Source organism: Trichoderma atroviride, chromosome 2 (genome assembly GCF_020647795.1).
Source record: "Trichoderma atroviride chromosome 2, complete sequence".
In the NCBI taxonomy this organism is placed as follows: domain Eukaryota; kingdom Fungi; phylum Ascomycota; class Sordariomycetes; order Hypocreales; family Hypocreaceae; genus Trichoderma; species Trichoderma atroviride.
The window spans coordinates 6,706,605-6,719,152 of NC_089401.1; the positions used below are offsets into that span (position 1 = coordinate 6,706,605).

The 12,548-nt window shown below is 51.2% G+C and overlaps 4 protein-coding genes across 4 annotated transcripts; all 4 read right to left on the reverse strand.

Annotated features, from left to right (window-relative positions):
• Positions 1 to 63: 63 nt before the first annotated feature.
• Positions 64 to 2,753, reverse strand: TrAtP1_005101 (uncharacterized protein). The gene is made up of 2 exons (XM_066112583.1): positions 1,328 to 2,753; positions 64 to 1,264 (listed from the first exon to the last, which is right to left on the reverse strand). Exons 1-2 carry the CDS (start codon positions 1,841 to 1,843, stop codon positions 641 to 643), a joined length of 1,140 nt encoding a protein of 379 aa, XP_065968668.1. The 5' UTR covers positions 1,844 to 2,753; the 3' UTR covers positions 64 to 640.
• On the reverse strand, positions 2,754 to 7,324 carry TrAtP1_005102 (uncharacterized protein). Its single transcript, XM_014084426.2, has 3 exons — positions 5,749 to 7,324; positions 4,330 to 5,665; positions 2,754 to 4,260 (listed from the first exon to the last, which is right to left on the reverse strand). The coding sequence occupies exons 1-3, from the start codon at positions 6,172 to 6,174 to the stop codon at positions 4,001 to 4,003; spliced, it is 2,022 nt and encodes a 673-aa protein (XP_013939901.2). The 5' UTR covers positions 6,175 to 7,324; the 3' UTR covers positions 2,754 to 4,000.
• Positions 7,325 to 7,882: 558 nt separating this feature from the next.
• TrAtP1_005103 (uncharacterized protein) lies at positions 7,883 to 9,348 on the reverse strand (the record flags this gene model as incomplete). Its single annotated transcript, XM_066112584.1, has 3 exons — positions 7,883 to 8,761; positions 8,825 to 9,035; positions 9,095 to 9,348. 3 exons carry the CDS (start codon positions 9,346 to 9,348, stop codon positions 7,883 to 7,885), a joined length of 1,344 nt encoding a protein of 447 aa, XP_065968669.1.
• A 570-nt stretch (positions 9,349 to 9,918) lies between these two features.
• Positions 9,919 to 12,474, reverse strand: TrAtP1_005104 (uncharacterized protein). The gene is made up of 2 exons (XM_014084427.2): positions 12,097 to 12,474; positions 9,919 to 12,038 (listed from the first exon to the last, which is right to left on the reverse strand). The coding sequence occupies exons 1-2, from the start codon at positions 12,313 to 12,315 to the stop codon at positions 10,044 to 10,046; spliced, it is 2,214 nt and encodes a 737-aa protein (XP_013939902.1). The 5' UTR covers positions 12,316 to 12,474; the 3' UTR covers positions 9,919 to 10,043.
• Between the last annotated feature and the right edge of the window lie 74 nt (positions 12,475 to 12,548).

Genomic DNA, 12,548 nt, shown 5'->3' on the forward strand with positions numbered 1-12,548 from the left:
ATCGCCGAGATGGGGAAGAATCGAATGTTTCACTTATATTGGAAAGGGAGAGAGGAGGAAGATGGGAGAGGTAGTTAGTTGTATTTGATTTGCAGATTTGGCATCAATTGTACAAGAAAAGGGGTGATACAAGGGCATATATACGTGCGTCACCATATCAAGCACCAAGTATGCGGCTACACAGACAAATCGAAACGTCATTGAGCGTCGCAGATGAGAAGAAATTGCAGAGATGGCATTGCAATATATATAGCCGTATGGGTATCTCTGTACATGACAATAAAACAAGCTCAGCTGCTCCAATAAGAAAATGATCCCAAATCCCACTCCCGTCCCAGTCCGCCCAGCCAACAGAAGAATAAAGACATATTTGAAGCACAAACAACTCAGAGAAGACGACCACATTGGCTGCATCGTCATTCTCTCTCCCATGCCTGCCCTATGCAAGATGCCAAGCCCTCCAAAAATATGCAAAGAGAATTAGAAAAAAAAAAAGGGCCAAACAAGACCTGGAGAATGAGCAATGTCAAAACTCCAAGTCCTGGCCTGGATATATCGAAGTGCAATTTTGCTAAACAGCTTTTTTTTAATGCGTATAAGCACATGGAACAGCAGCAGCACCACCATCAACACCGTCAGATCATTGCGACAGCTGAGCAACTTCCCGGGACGTCTTCCTCTTCTTCTCCAACTTCAGCTTCGGGACTTGCATGCCATCAATCACCATCTTACCCTCTCTCAGCACCTGCCAATGCTTCTTCAACAGCTCCTCTCTCACGACGAGCTCAAACCCAGCCAAGAAGCAAAAGCTAATTTCTAGCCGTGCCAGCTCGACCTCGCTGACGCCGCCGACCTTTGCAATCTTGGTATGCGGGTATGACAGATCCTCGAGCGCCTTCATGGCTACCCGCAGGCCCGCGAGGACCAGTCTATGGGCGTTTCGTCTCGTGACGGGAATGGCGCGCTCCTCGACGGCGAGGCGGTGGATGTATAGCGACGTGGCGAGATAGACGGCTGTGCTCATGGGGCAGAACTGGTGCAGTCGAAGCAGATACTGGTGGACGGAGATGGGCGGTTCGTTTTTGCTGTAGAATTTGCGGGTGATGGCGCCGTGCTGCATGTTGAGCGGCTGTGAATCGGCGCCGACGACGACGTATGGCTCTGGGGGGTGGAGGTTCGGGGCTGAAGACGATGGCGTCGAGCGTTTGAGATGGTCGTGTCTTAGGCGTACGCCGTCGATGGCATAGGCGTTGTGCTGGGCGTCCTGTTGAGCTATCAGCAGGGCTGACATGGACGCGCTGTACGCCTGGAGCTTGCTTCTGCTTACACTTGCTGCCGACGAGCGGCTCTGTTTCTGCAGATTCTGCTGCTGCTGCTCCTCTTGCTGGCGCTTGATGCGCAGCTTTCTGTTCTTCTCTTCCTGTTCTTCCAGCAGGGCCTGCGCCCGCAGTCGCGCAAGGCTCTTTTCCGAGTGTGACCGCGCAATACTCTCCTTCTCGGCCTGCATGTTGCTCATCTGAGGGTCGGTCGGCGTCTTTGGCGGCGGCGTGGGAGGGACGTCGCCGGTGATGCGGACCAGCAGCTCGACGCTTGCGCTGAGAAGCTGCAGCGCGTCGATGGGCTTAAGCTTGAACAGATCATAGTCGTCGTTGTTTGTGGGTGTTGCTGAGTCTGCGGGAGGGCTCTTGTTGCTGTCCATGGACAGTCGCGGATCGGACGAGGGCACTGGCGGCGGCGGAAGATCGTGGACGGGGCTGGGATCGAGAGAGGAGGCGTCTGGCTGCTGCAGCTGGATCGCCATGGGCGCCTCGATCTGCTGCGTCTCGGTCGCAGCAGAGGACATGGCCGCGTCTTGAGTTGATTCCGCCGGGATGAAGATGTGCGCGCAAGATCACGGTTAAAGGGCAGTCAAGATGGCAGCCGAGGTTGGATGTGGTGTAGCCGTGGCTGCGGCGCGTTGTCGCAGAACTGGTCTTGATCGTCTTTTTCCTTTCTTCTCTTCTTGCTTCTCGTGTTATTACGATGGCTCTTCGTTTGTATCGCTGTCTATCGCTGTTTATCGCAGAGTATCGCTACGAAACGCAGTCGTGGATGCGCCAACTCGGTCGGTGACAGGCAAGAAACAAAGATGTCGCATGTTCCCTCAAGGGCCTTGTCGATCGTCGTCGCGGTCCCTGCTGCGCCTCTTGATCTTCCTTTCCGTCTCCTCCTGTTCTGAATGGCTGCTTCGAGTTCTTCGGGCTCTGCGGTCGCCACACACACGATGTTCGTTTCCGCAAACGGCTTCTGTCGGGAGGCGAGTTAAAGTTGGAGAACGGGAAAAAAAAAAAAAACGGAAACTCCCTTGCCGCGCTGGAAATCCCGTTGGCCTCGTGATCAGCACAAACGCTCTGCCGCCTGAAGGAAAAAAAAGAGCCGTGGGGGCCGCTGTTAGTGGACCGAGCGCCCTATTTCTTCAGGGACTCGAGACAGCTGGAGCTTGGACAAGAGACGGATGGGCAGACGGAGCACGGAATGGGCAGATGGGCAGATGCTGGCGGGTTTGATCTGGCTGATGATTTGCTCGATGCGGCAGCCCCTGGGAGCCGGCGCCTAAATTAGAAACCCCACGTGTAGAGGCGCGTGCAGTGAGATTTGGCGGATGTGATGGATGTGATGGACTTGATGGCTGTGATTCTGCCGTGAGTTACGGCACAGGTATATGTAATGCGACGTGCTCTTTACGAGACTCAATCCTTCGGTTGCTGATTGCATATTGGACATCATGTCACCGTATTGGACCCTTTCCAACATCTGCTCTGCTCGATACGTGTACATCTTAGCAACTCGCACATCCATTCCTCTTTCAAATTGGGGGCCCATCCCATCCCACTCTATTCATCCCGCTCTCCATATATCCAAGTACCGGTACCGGTTGTTTCGCACTTTCGATCCACACCAGGCCTTTGAATTAACTCAACTAAAAGGACCCCTAATTTCACGTCTTGCTTAGCAACTGTCAAACTGCCACATGTACTGCTCGTTCCATCGATAGCTTGACGCCACAAGCGCATGTACAGTAAGCTTCTTCCCCCACCCGGCCAATATGACGGGCTGGAATAGGCTCGACATAAACTACAGATCGAACCCTGATAGCAGAATCAACAAGAGATCGACAACGAAGCAGGTACACACACGCATTCGCCATCACGACAGAGGGGAGGCAAAGTAAAGGTACATCTGGCCAATCCTTTGAACCGTCTCCCCACGCTATTCCATCGAATGATTAATGATCCTTTCATTGCCGCCACCCATTCATTAGTGACTTATACCGGTGGCGTCTGCCGTGAAGCGGTCTAGACTCTACAGAGCAGCTGCATTGAAATCTGCCAAATCAATTGGTCCAGCGCTGCAAATATCCCGTGTCGGAGCACGCATTTATTAATGAGGAGGCGCATCCCATGCAGCGTTCCGTGTTTTTATTGCTTTAGTACCATCATCATTCGGTGAATATGGCTTTTAGCGGCACGTCTACCGTACAGTACTGATCTGTTCGCATCTTATTGGATAGATTGTGCTGAGAAGACGGGAGAGGGAGTGATAACGACCAATCCTGGGTGCATGCTGCAGTAAGACTCTCACCGATACTGCTATAAATAAATCAAACCTTGTTGAAGCGGTAATGGCAATATCGCGCCATTGGGTAAACAGACGTGACTTTCGGGATGGTGTGCTAAAGAATGAGGCGTACATGGCACTTATACGCGATTTCCGTAGTGAATCGAGATGATGGCAGCAGCATCGCTACCATACAATGCAATGCTTGAAACGCTGTTTTTGGCCAAAGAGGCTCTATTTCATTCCAACTGAATCTGTCTCGACACATGCATCAAGTCTACGACGACTGATCATCCTTGAAGTCTGCCTCTATCCGCCCAAAGCGCCGTCTGCATACACGCATCCGCATAACGCTTAACCCCAAGAAATCATAAAATAAAACAGAAATGACCTGAAGAATGCTCTAACACCCTGACGCAACCTTGATATCCACCACCGCTGACTGGCCGTTCTCGACATAGGTAATGGCCTCCTTCAGCACGCCCTCCAGATCAGCCAGCTCATTCACTCTGGCGGCGAAAATGTCGCCATCCGCAGCTGCCTTGGCGATACCGGAGTAGTCGGGTGCGGGATCAAACGAGATATTGATCTCTTCGTTGGTCGCCTTGGAGCCCAGTCCTTCGGGGTGGACCAGCAGCAGAGATCGTCTGGGAGCGTTCCAGCCTGTCACATGAATTCGTTAGTTTTCTGTATCTCACAAAGAAGGAAGATGGGGGATTGTGGATGACTTACCCTTGTTGTTGAGCACAATAGTCAGGACGGGAATGTCGTAGCGTTTTGAGATCCAGTAGACGCTGCCTGGCACAGTAAAGAGAAACGTGCCATCACCGACAATCTGCACGACAAACTTGCCCTTGTTCTTGCCCCCATGCTCTACATCGGTAGCCAGCTTCATGCCCAGTGCACCGCCGCCAGACCAGCCCAGGCCGCCGCCACCGCAGTTGATCCACGTTCCAGGGACTGAGGGCTGGATGTTGTCGTAGACAAAGAGGGTGTTAGTCACGGCCTCAATGGCAAACAGAGTGTCCTCCGGCACGAGTTTCTTGATGGTCCGGCACAAGTAACCAGTTCCAAAGGTACCATCGGGACGAGGCTCGGCGGCCTTTGCAATTTTGGCAAGACGCGTTTCGTGCTCTTGTTTGCGCTGCTCGGCGATTTGTGTCGTGTTCTGCGCTTGCAGCTTCTTTGCCGTTTCACCAGTCTTGAGAGCCTCGGTCAGCTGCTCAATAGCGGTCTGGGTATCAGCGCGATAGGTTGCCTCAGACTCAATGTAAAAGACGGGCATCTGCTGCTTGAGTGGATCGAGATCGATGTGGAATACTCTGGCGTCTGGGTTGGGCTTGATATGGGCAGGGATCCACGGCACGTCGGCGTCCAGAACGAGGATAACATCGGCATCGGGAATGGACTTTTCGCCGCCATAGTTGAGACCGAGAGAAGCAGGATGGTCAAAGGGGAAACACATGTCGCTGCCTCCGCAGTCCACTACCCTCAAATTGGGAACTGTATCGGCGAGTTTGACCAAGGCTCCCGGGAATTCGTGGTTCCTGCCTCCATATCCTGTGAGAACCAAAGGCCGTTTAGCACCGGCAAGGGCATCTGCAATGTTATCAACGGCGTCTTGGGGCAGGCTGCCCAGCTTTATAGGGTTCCAATCGCTCTGTCTCAGCTGGTACGGCTCAATCTCTTGTTCCATGACTTCTCGTGCACCGTACAAATACACCGGGCCTTGCGGTCCCGATTTAGCCCATTGCAGCGCGCGGTTGACCAGCTGCTTGACGTTTCTGCCTGTTTTGATCTCACCCGTGTACCGGCAGTACTGGGCAACAATCTGCTTCTGGTCGGGAACATCCTGGATCCAGTGGATGTACTCGGTACGGGTACCGCGGTGTTCGCCCTCGAGGGTGAATGGCGATAAGCCGGCAAAGACGAGAACTGGTGCTCGGCCACAGGCTGAGTTGTGAACGGCCGCTCCAAGGCCTTGAGTGCCGACGTCAACGTGGACAATGACGGCCTGGGGCTTGCCGGTTAGGCGGGCATAGCCATCTGCCATGGACATGGCGACCATCTGATTAACAGTGCATTAGCATCATTTTTTTATATGAGTTGCTCATGAGACTACAAGCATATGTAAGACGCTGGACGACTTACCTCGTTGGGACAAGTAATCATCTTGGGGAAGTTTCCTTTGCGCTCCCGAGCACCCTTGACCATCGCCTCGATGATACTCGGGTGGTCAGATCCCAGATTTACAAAGCAGTGAGTGACGCCGGCTTCCCACAGCGCCTCAAAAAAGGCCGACGAGGCTGTGTACATGTTTTGGTAGTCTGGCTTCTCCATGGCCGCAGTGGAAGCATGTCTGTGGTGAGCACTCACAAGAGCAGAGGATGGGATTGCTCTTTTATCAGCGAGGCTTCGGCCCCGGGCTCTAGATGCGGATTCGGCAACTGTTAGACTTGACGAGCGCCGGGTGTATGTGCTGTGAGATGAGGCTACGGCGCCGGCTATCGGTGCGGTGGGGCGACTTCTCAAGAGGGCCGCCGTCAGCGACGTCCCGGAGCGGTGCAGAAGAGGCATGGCGTCTGATTATTTGAAGAGAGCTTGTTGCTGAGTTAGTTGTGTGAAAATGGCTAGGTTCAGTGAAGTGAATGAATCAAGGTGGCGGAATCGGGTATTTGGTCATGTTGAGGCCCAAGTAAGCTCCGATGAGGGGCTTGCTTTGAGAGTGGGCATGACGGTATTGGGCATCCATCTTTTTTTGTTTCATACTATTTGGATGGCAATGTGTTCTTGTTGATATGAAGCTTTGTCGGAATAGTTGCATGGAAGCTGGCACGAAAGGGATCGAGTATCTGATATATGGCAAGTGACTTACTTGAGATGTGAGAGAGGATGGATGGATGGATGGCTGCTAGCTGCCTGCGTAGCTCTTTAGGCGCCAGACGTATTGAGCACTAGGGCAGCGTATGAGGAGAATGAATCTTGAAGTTGATGAAGGAAGAATATTCCGGTTGGTTGATACAGGTGAAATCGACGTTTTGAATGCAGGATGACAGGAGAGCAGTCAAGTGATAGCACGAGGCAGCCGCGTCCAAGTATCGGTCAATGGAGGATATGCAGCAAAGGCATGGAATCGCCATACCAGGAGCCAACCCAACTTGGGCAGTTATTTGGAAAGCTACATGGCCTTACCCACACAACTAAGGATTCCCGTTATCTAATCGCCCATGCCATCTGGACCCCGCGTAAACGTCCGGTGATGCGTCTGCGAGGCCCGCGTGATGTCTCCGTAATCGCCAATCTGGGGCAATCTGAGGAGGTTGAGCCGAGACTGGCCGTGGGTCTGAAACCCCGATTGGCTCATAAGTTTGACAAATATCCAGCACTTTAATGCCCCTCTCTCGGTAATAAAGGGAGAGCTTGAGTTGGTCGCAACGCGGGGTAGTGGAGAAGGAGAGATGGATGGCCATACATAAGCTGAGGAGGGGATAATCAGGCTTAGCCTGTTTGTGACTTGGAGATTGGACAATTGACAATTCTATGTACTTGGAGTAAGTGGTGATGGCGTTTGTGCAAGTATTCCAGCCTGAGATATAGGAGTAAAGGAATTATACACGTATACTACGGCCTTTGGCTTGAGGAGCAGGCAGATGAGACAGAGCCATGTGCTCTTTTCGATGGACAACGGTAATCAGTCACCCGCCCATAGCCGGGTTCCGTTTCCGAGACATACAACATGCGCTGTACCAACAGCCAGCGCCACCGGGATATAGATCTGGTAAGCGGCTCAACGCCGAGATCCCGTCACTACTGCGGCAATTCTTTACGATATTTGAATTGTACATTATGAGTTTTATGTCCAAGACATCAGATTATTTATTAATGCGATAAAAAAAAAGTCTAGCAATGTGCTACACTGTGTGTAATACGGCGTTTCAAGGCGGGCGCTCAAAGGCCACTTTATGGGATTTCAACCACCCTGTAGTGCGCATGTAAGTGGTTGAAGACAGCAAGCAGCATATGACTCGCATCAGAGTCATGAAAAATAGAGAATAAATGGGTTCAATTTTACCTGACTTGATTAGACTTTGAACACTGACGATACATTTCACGACTAGTCTATCATAATATCAGAAGCATAACATAGAGATTGGACAACGTACACACTCCCTCTCCCCTTTGCATCCTCGCAACTTTTCCCTAACCCAGGAATTGAATGCTCTGTGGATTCTGAAATACATTATTAGCATCATACCGACCTTTAATCTCTCGCAGCCCAGGCACCTTATCCCCCCCAATAAGTCAGCTGCGCAGTCGATCTATCCAACGACACATCAATGTACCCAGCATATGTCATGTTCGCCCCTGGAGCAGCCTGCTTAATCTTGTCATGCACTCCAGAAACAAAATCGGTTATCGTTGCTGTCAATGTCGGTATTCCAATGGCGTAAGACTGGTACATCATCACTGCATTGCGGTGCGGATACGCAGTTGCGTTATAAGGAGTATCTGCCATGGCGCCTCCTTCAGAGTTGAAGATGACGAACCAGAGGAGTGTTCCTGCATCCGTGCTGCCCGCATAGTCGAATATCGTGTCGATGGATTCTTTGCTCATCTTGTCGCCTCTTTTGAATGCCAATGATTTGCTGGCGAAAGGCGTTGCGAGATCACTTAGATACAGCGCCGTCGTCTCTCCAATATGCGCCAAACTCCCAAGCCAATCGTGTATAGCAACATTAATAATTCCTCCGCCGGGAATCTTTTGCGAGATTCCCGTTTGGTCGAATTCCTCCTTGGTGCCGTAGAACGTGCCAGTGATGAGAGCTCCGAGAGGTTCAGCGATGAACAATGTCGAGAAACGGCGGTCGAGGGTAGGATCGTACACCAATTCCTGCCACTGTTCGAATACAGGCGCCATTTCCTGTTGCTGGCCAAAGCTGAAGCTGTACGTGTATTCAACGACGCTGCCTGGCTCGGGATGCGTTTTGAATACGAATTCGGTGACGATGCCGAAACTGGCTCCGGCTCCTCTGACTGCGTAGAACAAATCCGAGTAGTCGTCTTCGTTTGCTCGAACAATGGTTCCATTGGCGGTTACGATTTCGACCTCGATGATGTGGTCCAGCGCAGATCCCCACATTCTTGAGCTGGGCCCAAGTCCTCCCTATGCGAAGTATCAAAATCCTGCACGGAACAGCCCAATAGTATGCAAAAGCTATATACTTACCACAGTGGCGTGTCCGCCAACTCCAACTCCGGGACACGTGCCGTGTGCAATGGCTCTGCCTCCGTTCTGATGCAGCTGTTTGTCAAGGTCGTCTAGTCTATAACCTGATCCAACGCTTGCGTGCCAAGTATCGTTGTTCATCTGGAAATCCTTCAAATTCGCCAGGTCAATCATCATGCCGTTGGTTTCGTTTGCACTCTGAGCAAAGTTTCTGCGATTCGTCAGGTCTCATTTTGCTCTTCACTGCCGGTAAGCCCTTTGACCTCTTACCCATAGGAATGGCCACCCGACCTAGCTTGCACTTTATAGCCATTGTCGCTGGCGCACTTCACCGCTTGAGAAACTTCGGAAGCATTGTTGGGTCGAATGACAATCTGAGGATATTGAGAAAGAGCGAGATTGTATAGTTTGTTCCACGATTGATCCAGGTTACTCTGTGGCAGGTGGTAACACTCTAGGCGACCATTGCAAATGGCACTCACGCACGTCTCGATGGGACTGAGCGTGGAATTGTAGGAACCCATTCTGAATCGCCCTTTTTACGCCTTTTTTGATCCAAAGACTGATGTATCATTTCAATATGAGGAACCTCTCATTCTATATATATATCCTCTGCCAAATAAGAGATTAGGCTGTTTTGCGAAAGATGCAAATATCCCTGGGACTACTATGCTATAAGCAGTAGGTACAAGACGGGTGCAATCTTCCACATGAGGTGATGCACAGCTCAAGTCAGTCTATTTCTTCCCTTCAGCGCTCACAAATAGCGAGCTTGCTCACGGTACTACGCTGGATCGCTACGCTAGATATGTACGCTTCTACCGTACTCGCAGCCAAAACCTCCCCCTTTAAAGCAAGCAAGCTAATGAAGCAGCATTGCGTAGGTGCAACGGTTTTTCTGGGTCTATGGTGCTTCTCAGAGCTGTCTTCAGTGACGGTTGGTCGGCTGCTGCTCCATACGAAGACTACCTGCCTTTGTCGTATAGTAGTTGCTTGGCTGTACGAGCCTTCATTGGACAGCACATGGTTTCGTGCATCACGCCCGATGTCACCATACAGGGAACGGCATAAAGACCAATTTACTTAAAGCTTTACGACCAACACGAACCTTAAAATTCTTTTACTACCTATATTTGTTCAACAGTTCCTTGAGCCTTCCATATAAATCCATAGATTACTCCAGTATCTTATCTGTGATAACTGCGTTTAACAGCTTCCACTAATACGCCACCATGGTATTAAGACCATCAAGTTCCCGCTCCCAGCAGCGATGATTGCCAATCGCATAGGCAAACTTGTCCAAAAACCCCTTGGCACCCTTCACTGCGGACATGACCTCTCCAAAGCCCTCCGGCTGCGCACTTTTCAGTGTAACTACGCCATAGCTCTCCACAGCTTCGTGGTCGCTGGACGTGACCACATGTTCGGGTAGCTGGAGTGCCTTTTCAACCAGCAACACGCCCTCTCCGGTGGCCCCGATGGGCTTGAGATGGCCAAACGCCTCACGGATGTAATGTAGCGCTCGGCCGTTTTTGGAAAGCGTCTCGATGGATTTCTTGCCCCCAGGCACAAAGATGGCATCAAACATTGTGCTACGCTGGCCTTCTAGATGGTGGTCCGCAGTGATGCCTTTTCCGTCTTCACTCTCTCCATCGGCGAAAGTAGGAGACCGGTGTGTGCTGATGACCAGCGGGATGGCTTTTGCTCCTTTGGCTGCTCCGTACATGGCGTTGAAAGCAATCGGATCGTATCCGTCAGCAATGATGATGCCAATTCGTCGGGATGCAATCGTCGGCTCATCTGGGAGATACTCCAGCTGGCTAAGGCCTTTGGCCTTCTTCCCGTGATTCGGCTGCCTTTTGCTTTCTGGAACGGGCCCTCCGACCATTTTCCCAACAGACTGTGCGAGGCCAATGTCAATGTCGGCGAGTCGTTTCACAAGCCGCTCATACACAATCGGTTCGTCGCAGTGATCCAGCTCAAACGAGAATGCGGCTATGAGGTGAGATTTTTCGATTTGAGAAAGCGAGTTGAAGAAGAGCTGTGCTTGGGAGAAATGCTCCTTGAACTTTGCGCTCTTTGCTCGCTCCTTGATGCCAATGACTTTTTCGGGGTAGTCGACATATCCGCCCTCTTCCTGGGTCGCTGGTGGCTGAGCTTCGAATCTGTTGGGCCAGTAGTTGACTTTGCCCTTTGAGATGGTGTGTCTCATTGCGCCGTCGCGATTGAAGTTCATGACTGGACACACTGGCTTGTTGATGGGCAATTCCTGCCAGTTGGTGCCCAGCCGGCTCAGCTGAGTATCGGTATAAGAAAAGTTTCGGCCTTGCAAGAGAGGATCGTCTGAGAAGCCGATTCCTGGTACAACATGGCTGGTACAGAATGCTACTTGCTCCGTCTGGGTAAAGAACTCGTCCACATTCTTATTCAGCTCGAGCTCGCCGATATACCGAATAGGTACGAGGTCTTCAGGCCAGACCTTTGTAGCATCGAGAATGTCAAAGTCAAAGTCGTCTTCGTTTGACTCATCAATTGTCTGGATGCCAAACTTCCACTTCGGATATACGCCGTTGTCAATGGCTTCCATGAGATCCTTGCGGTGGAAATCGGGGTCTTGGCCCGCAAGTTTGAGCGCCTCGTCCCACACAAGAGAATGCACTCCCAGCTCTGGCGTGAAATGGAATTTGACAAACGAACGTTCACCAGATGCATTGGTAAGTGTATATGTGTTTACGCCAAACCCTTGCATCATTCGATATGAACGAGGAATGGCCCGATCGGACATGGTCCACATGTACATGTGAGTGGCCTCCGAGTGCATCTGGACAAAGTCCCAGAAGTTGTTGTGAGCCGACTGCGCCTGGGGAACTTCGTTGTGAGGCTCGGGCTTCCCGGCGTGGATGAGGTCGGGAAACTTGATGGCGTCCTGGATGAAGAAGACGGGAATGTTGTTGCCTACAATGTCCCAGTTGCCCTCTTGCGTGTAGAATTTGACTGCAAAGCCGCGCACATCACGAACGGTATCGGCAGATCCACGGCTTCCCAGAACGGTCGAGAAGCGAAGAAAGACTGGCGTCTCGCGTGAAGTGTCGGTCAAGATATTGGCATGGCTGACGTCTTCGGCAGATTCGAATAGGCGAAATGTTCCAAACGCGCCGGTGCCTCGAGCGTGGACAACTCGCTCTGGTATACGCTCATGATCGAATCGATGGATCTAATTTCTAAACTTTAGTGTTGCGTGACGGATATCAAACATCGTGACAGCGACGTACTTTTTCACGCCCAAATGGGTCTTCCAGCAGCGACGGGCCTATCTGGTCCTTGCTGTTGATCCGAAGCCAGTCATCTGTATTAGTTTGTTTAGTTCCAAAGTCAGACGTAATTCTGCTATCCTTGGTCGGCTCAACAGTGTGAGCCGCCAGCTGGTCTGCTTTCGCTCCTTTTTGGCCCATGACTGCTTGTTTCACGGCTGGAGGGATAATATTTGACATGGTTTCGGCGTCAATAATGGCTAGTAATTTCGCTGTGCCCTGCGCTTCAAAAAAATCTACTACTTATACTACTTATACTTCTTATTTATTTCGTATCCAGTGGTGAATTCATAAGTGGCGACATAATATCGGCCGTCACTCATACATCACCACACAATACTGTCGTGATGTAAGGTTTCATGAGAGATATTACATTGACGTCAACTTGATTGGATGGCACGGCTAATTACCTT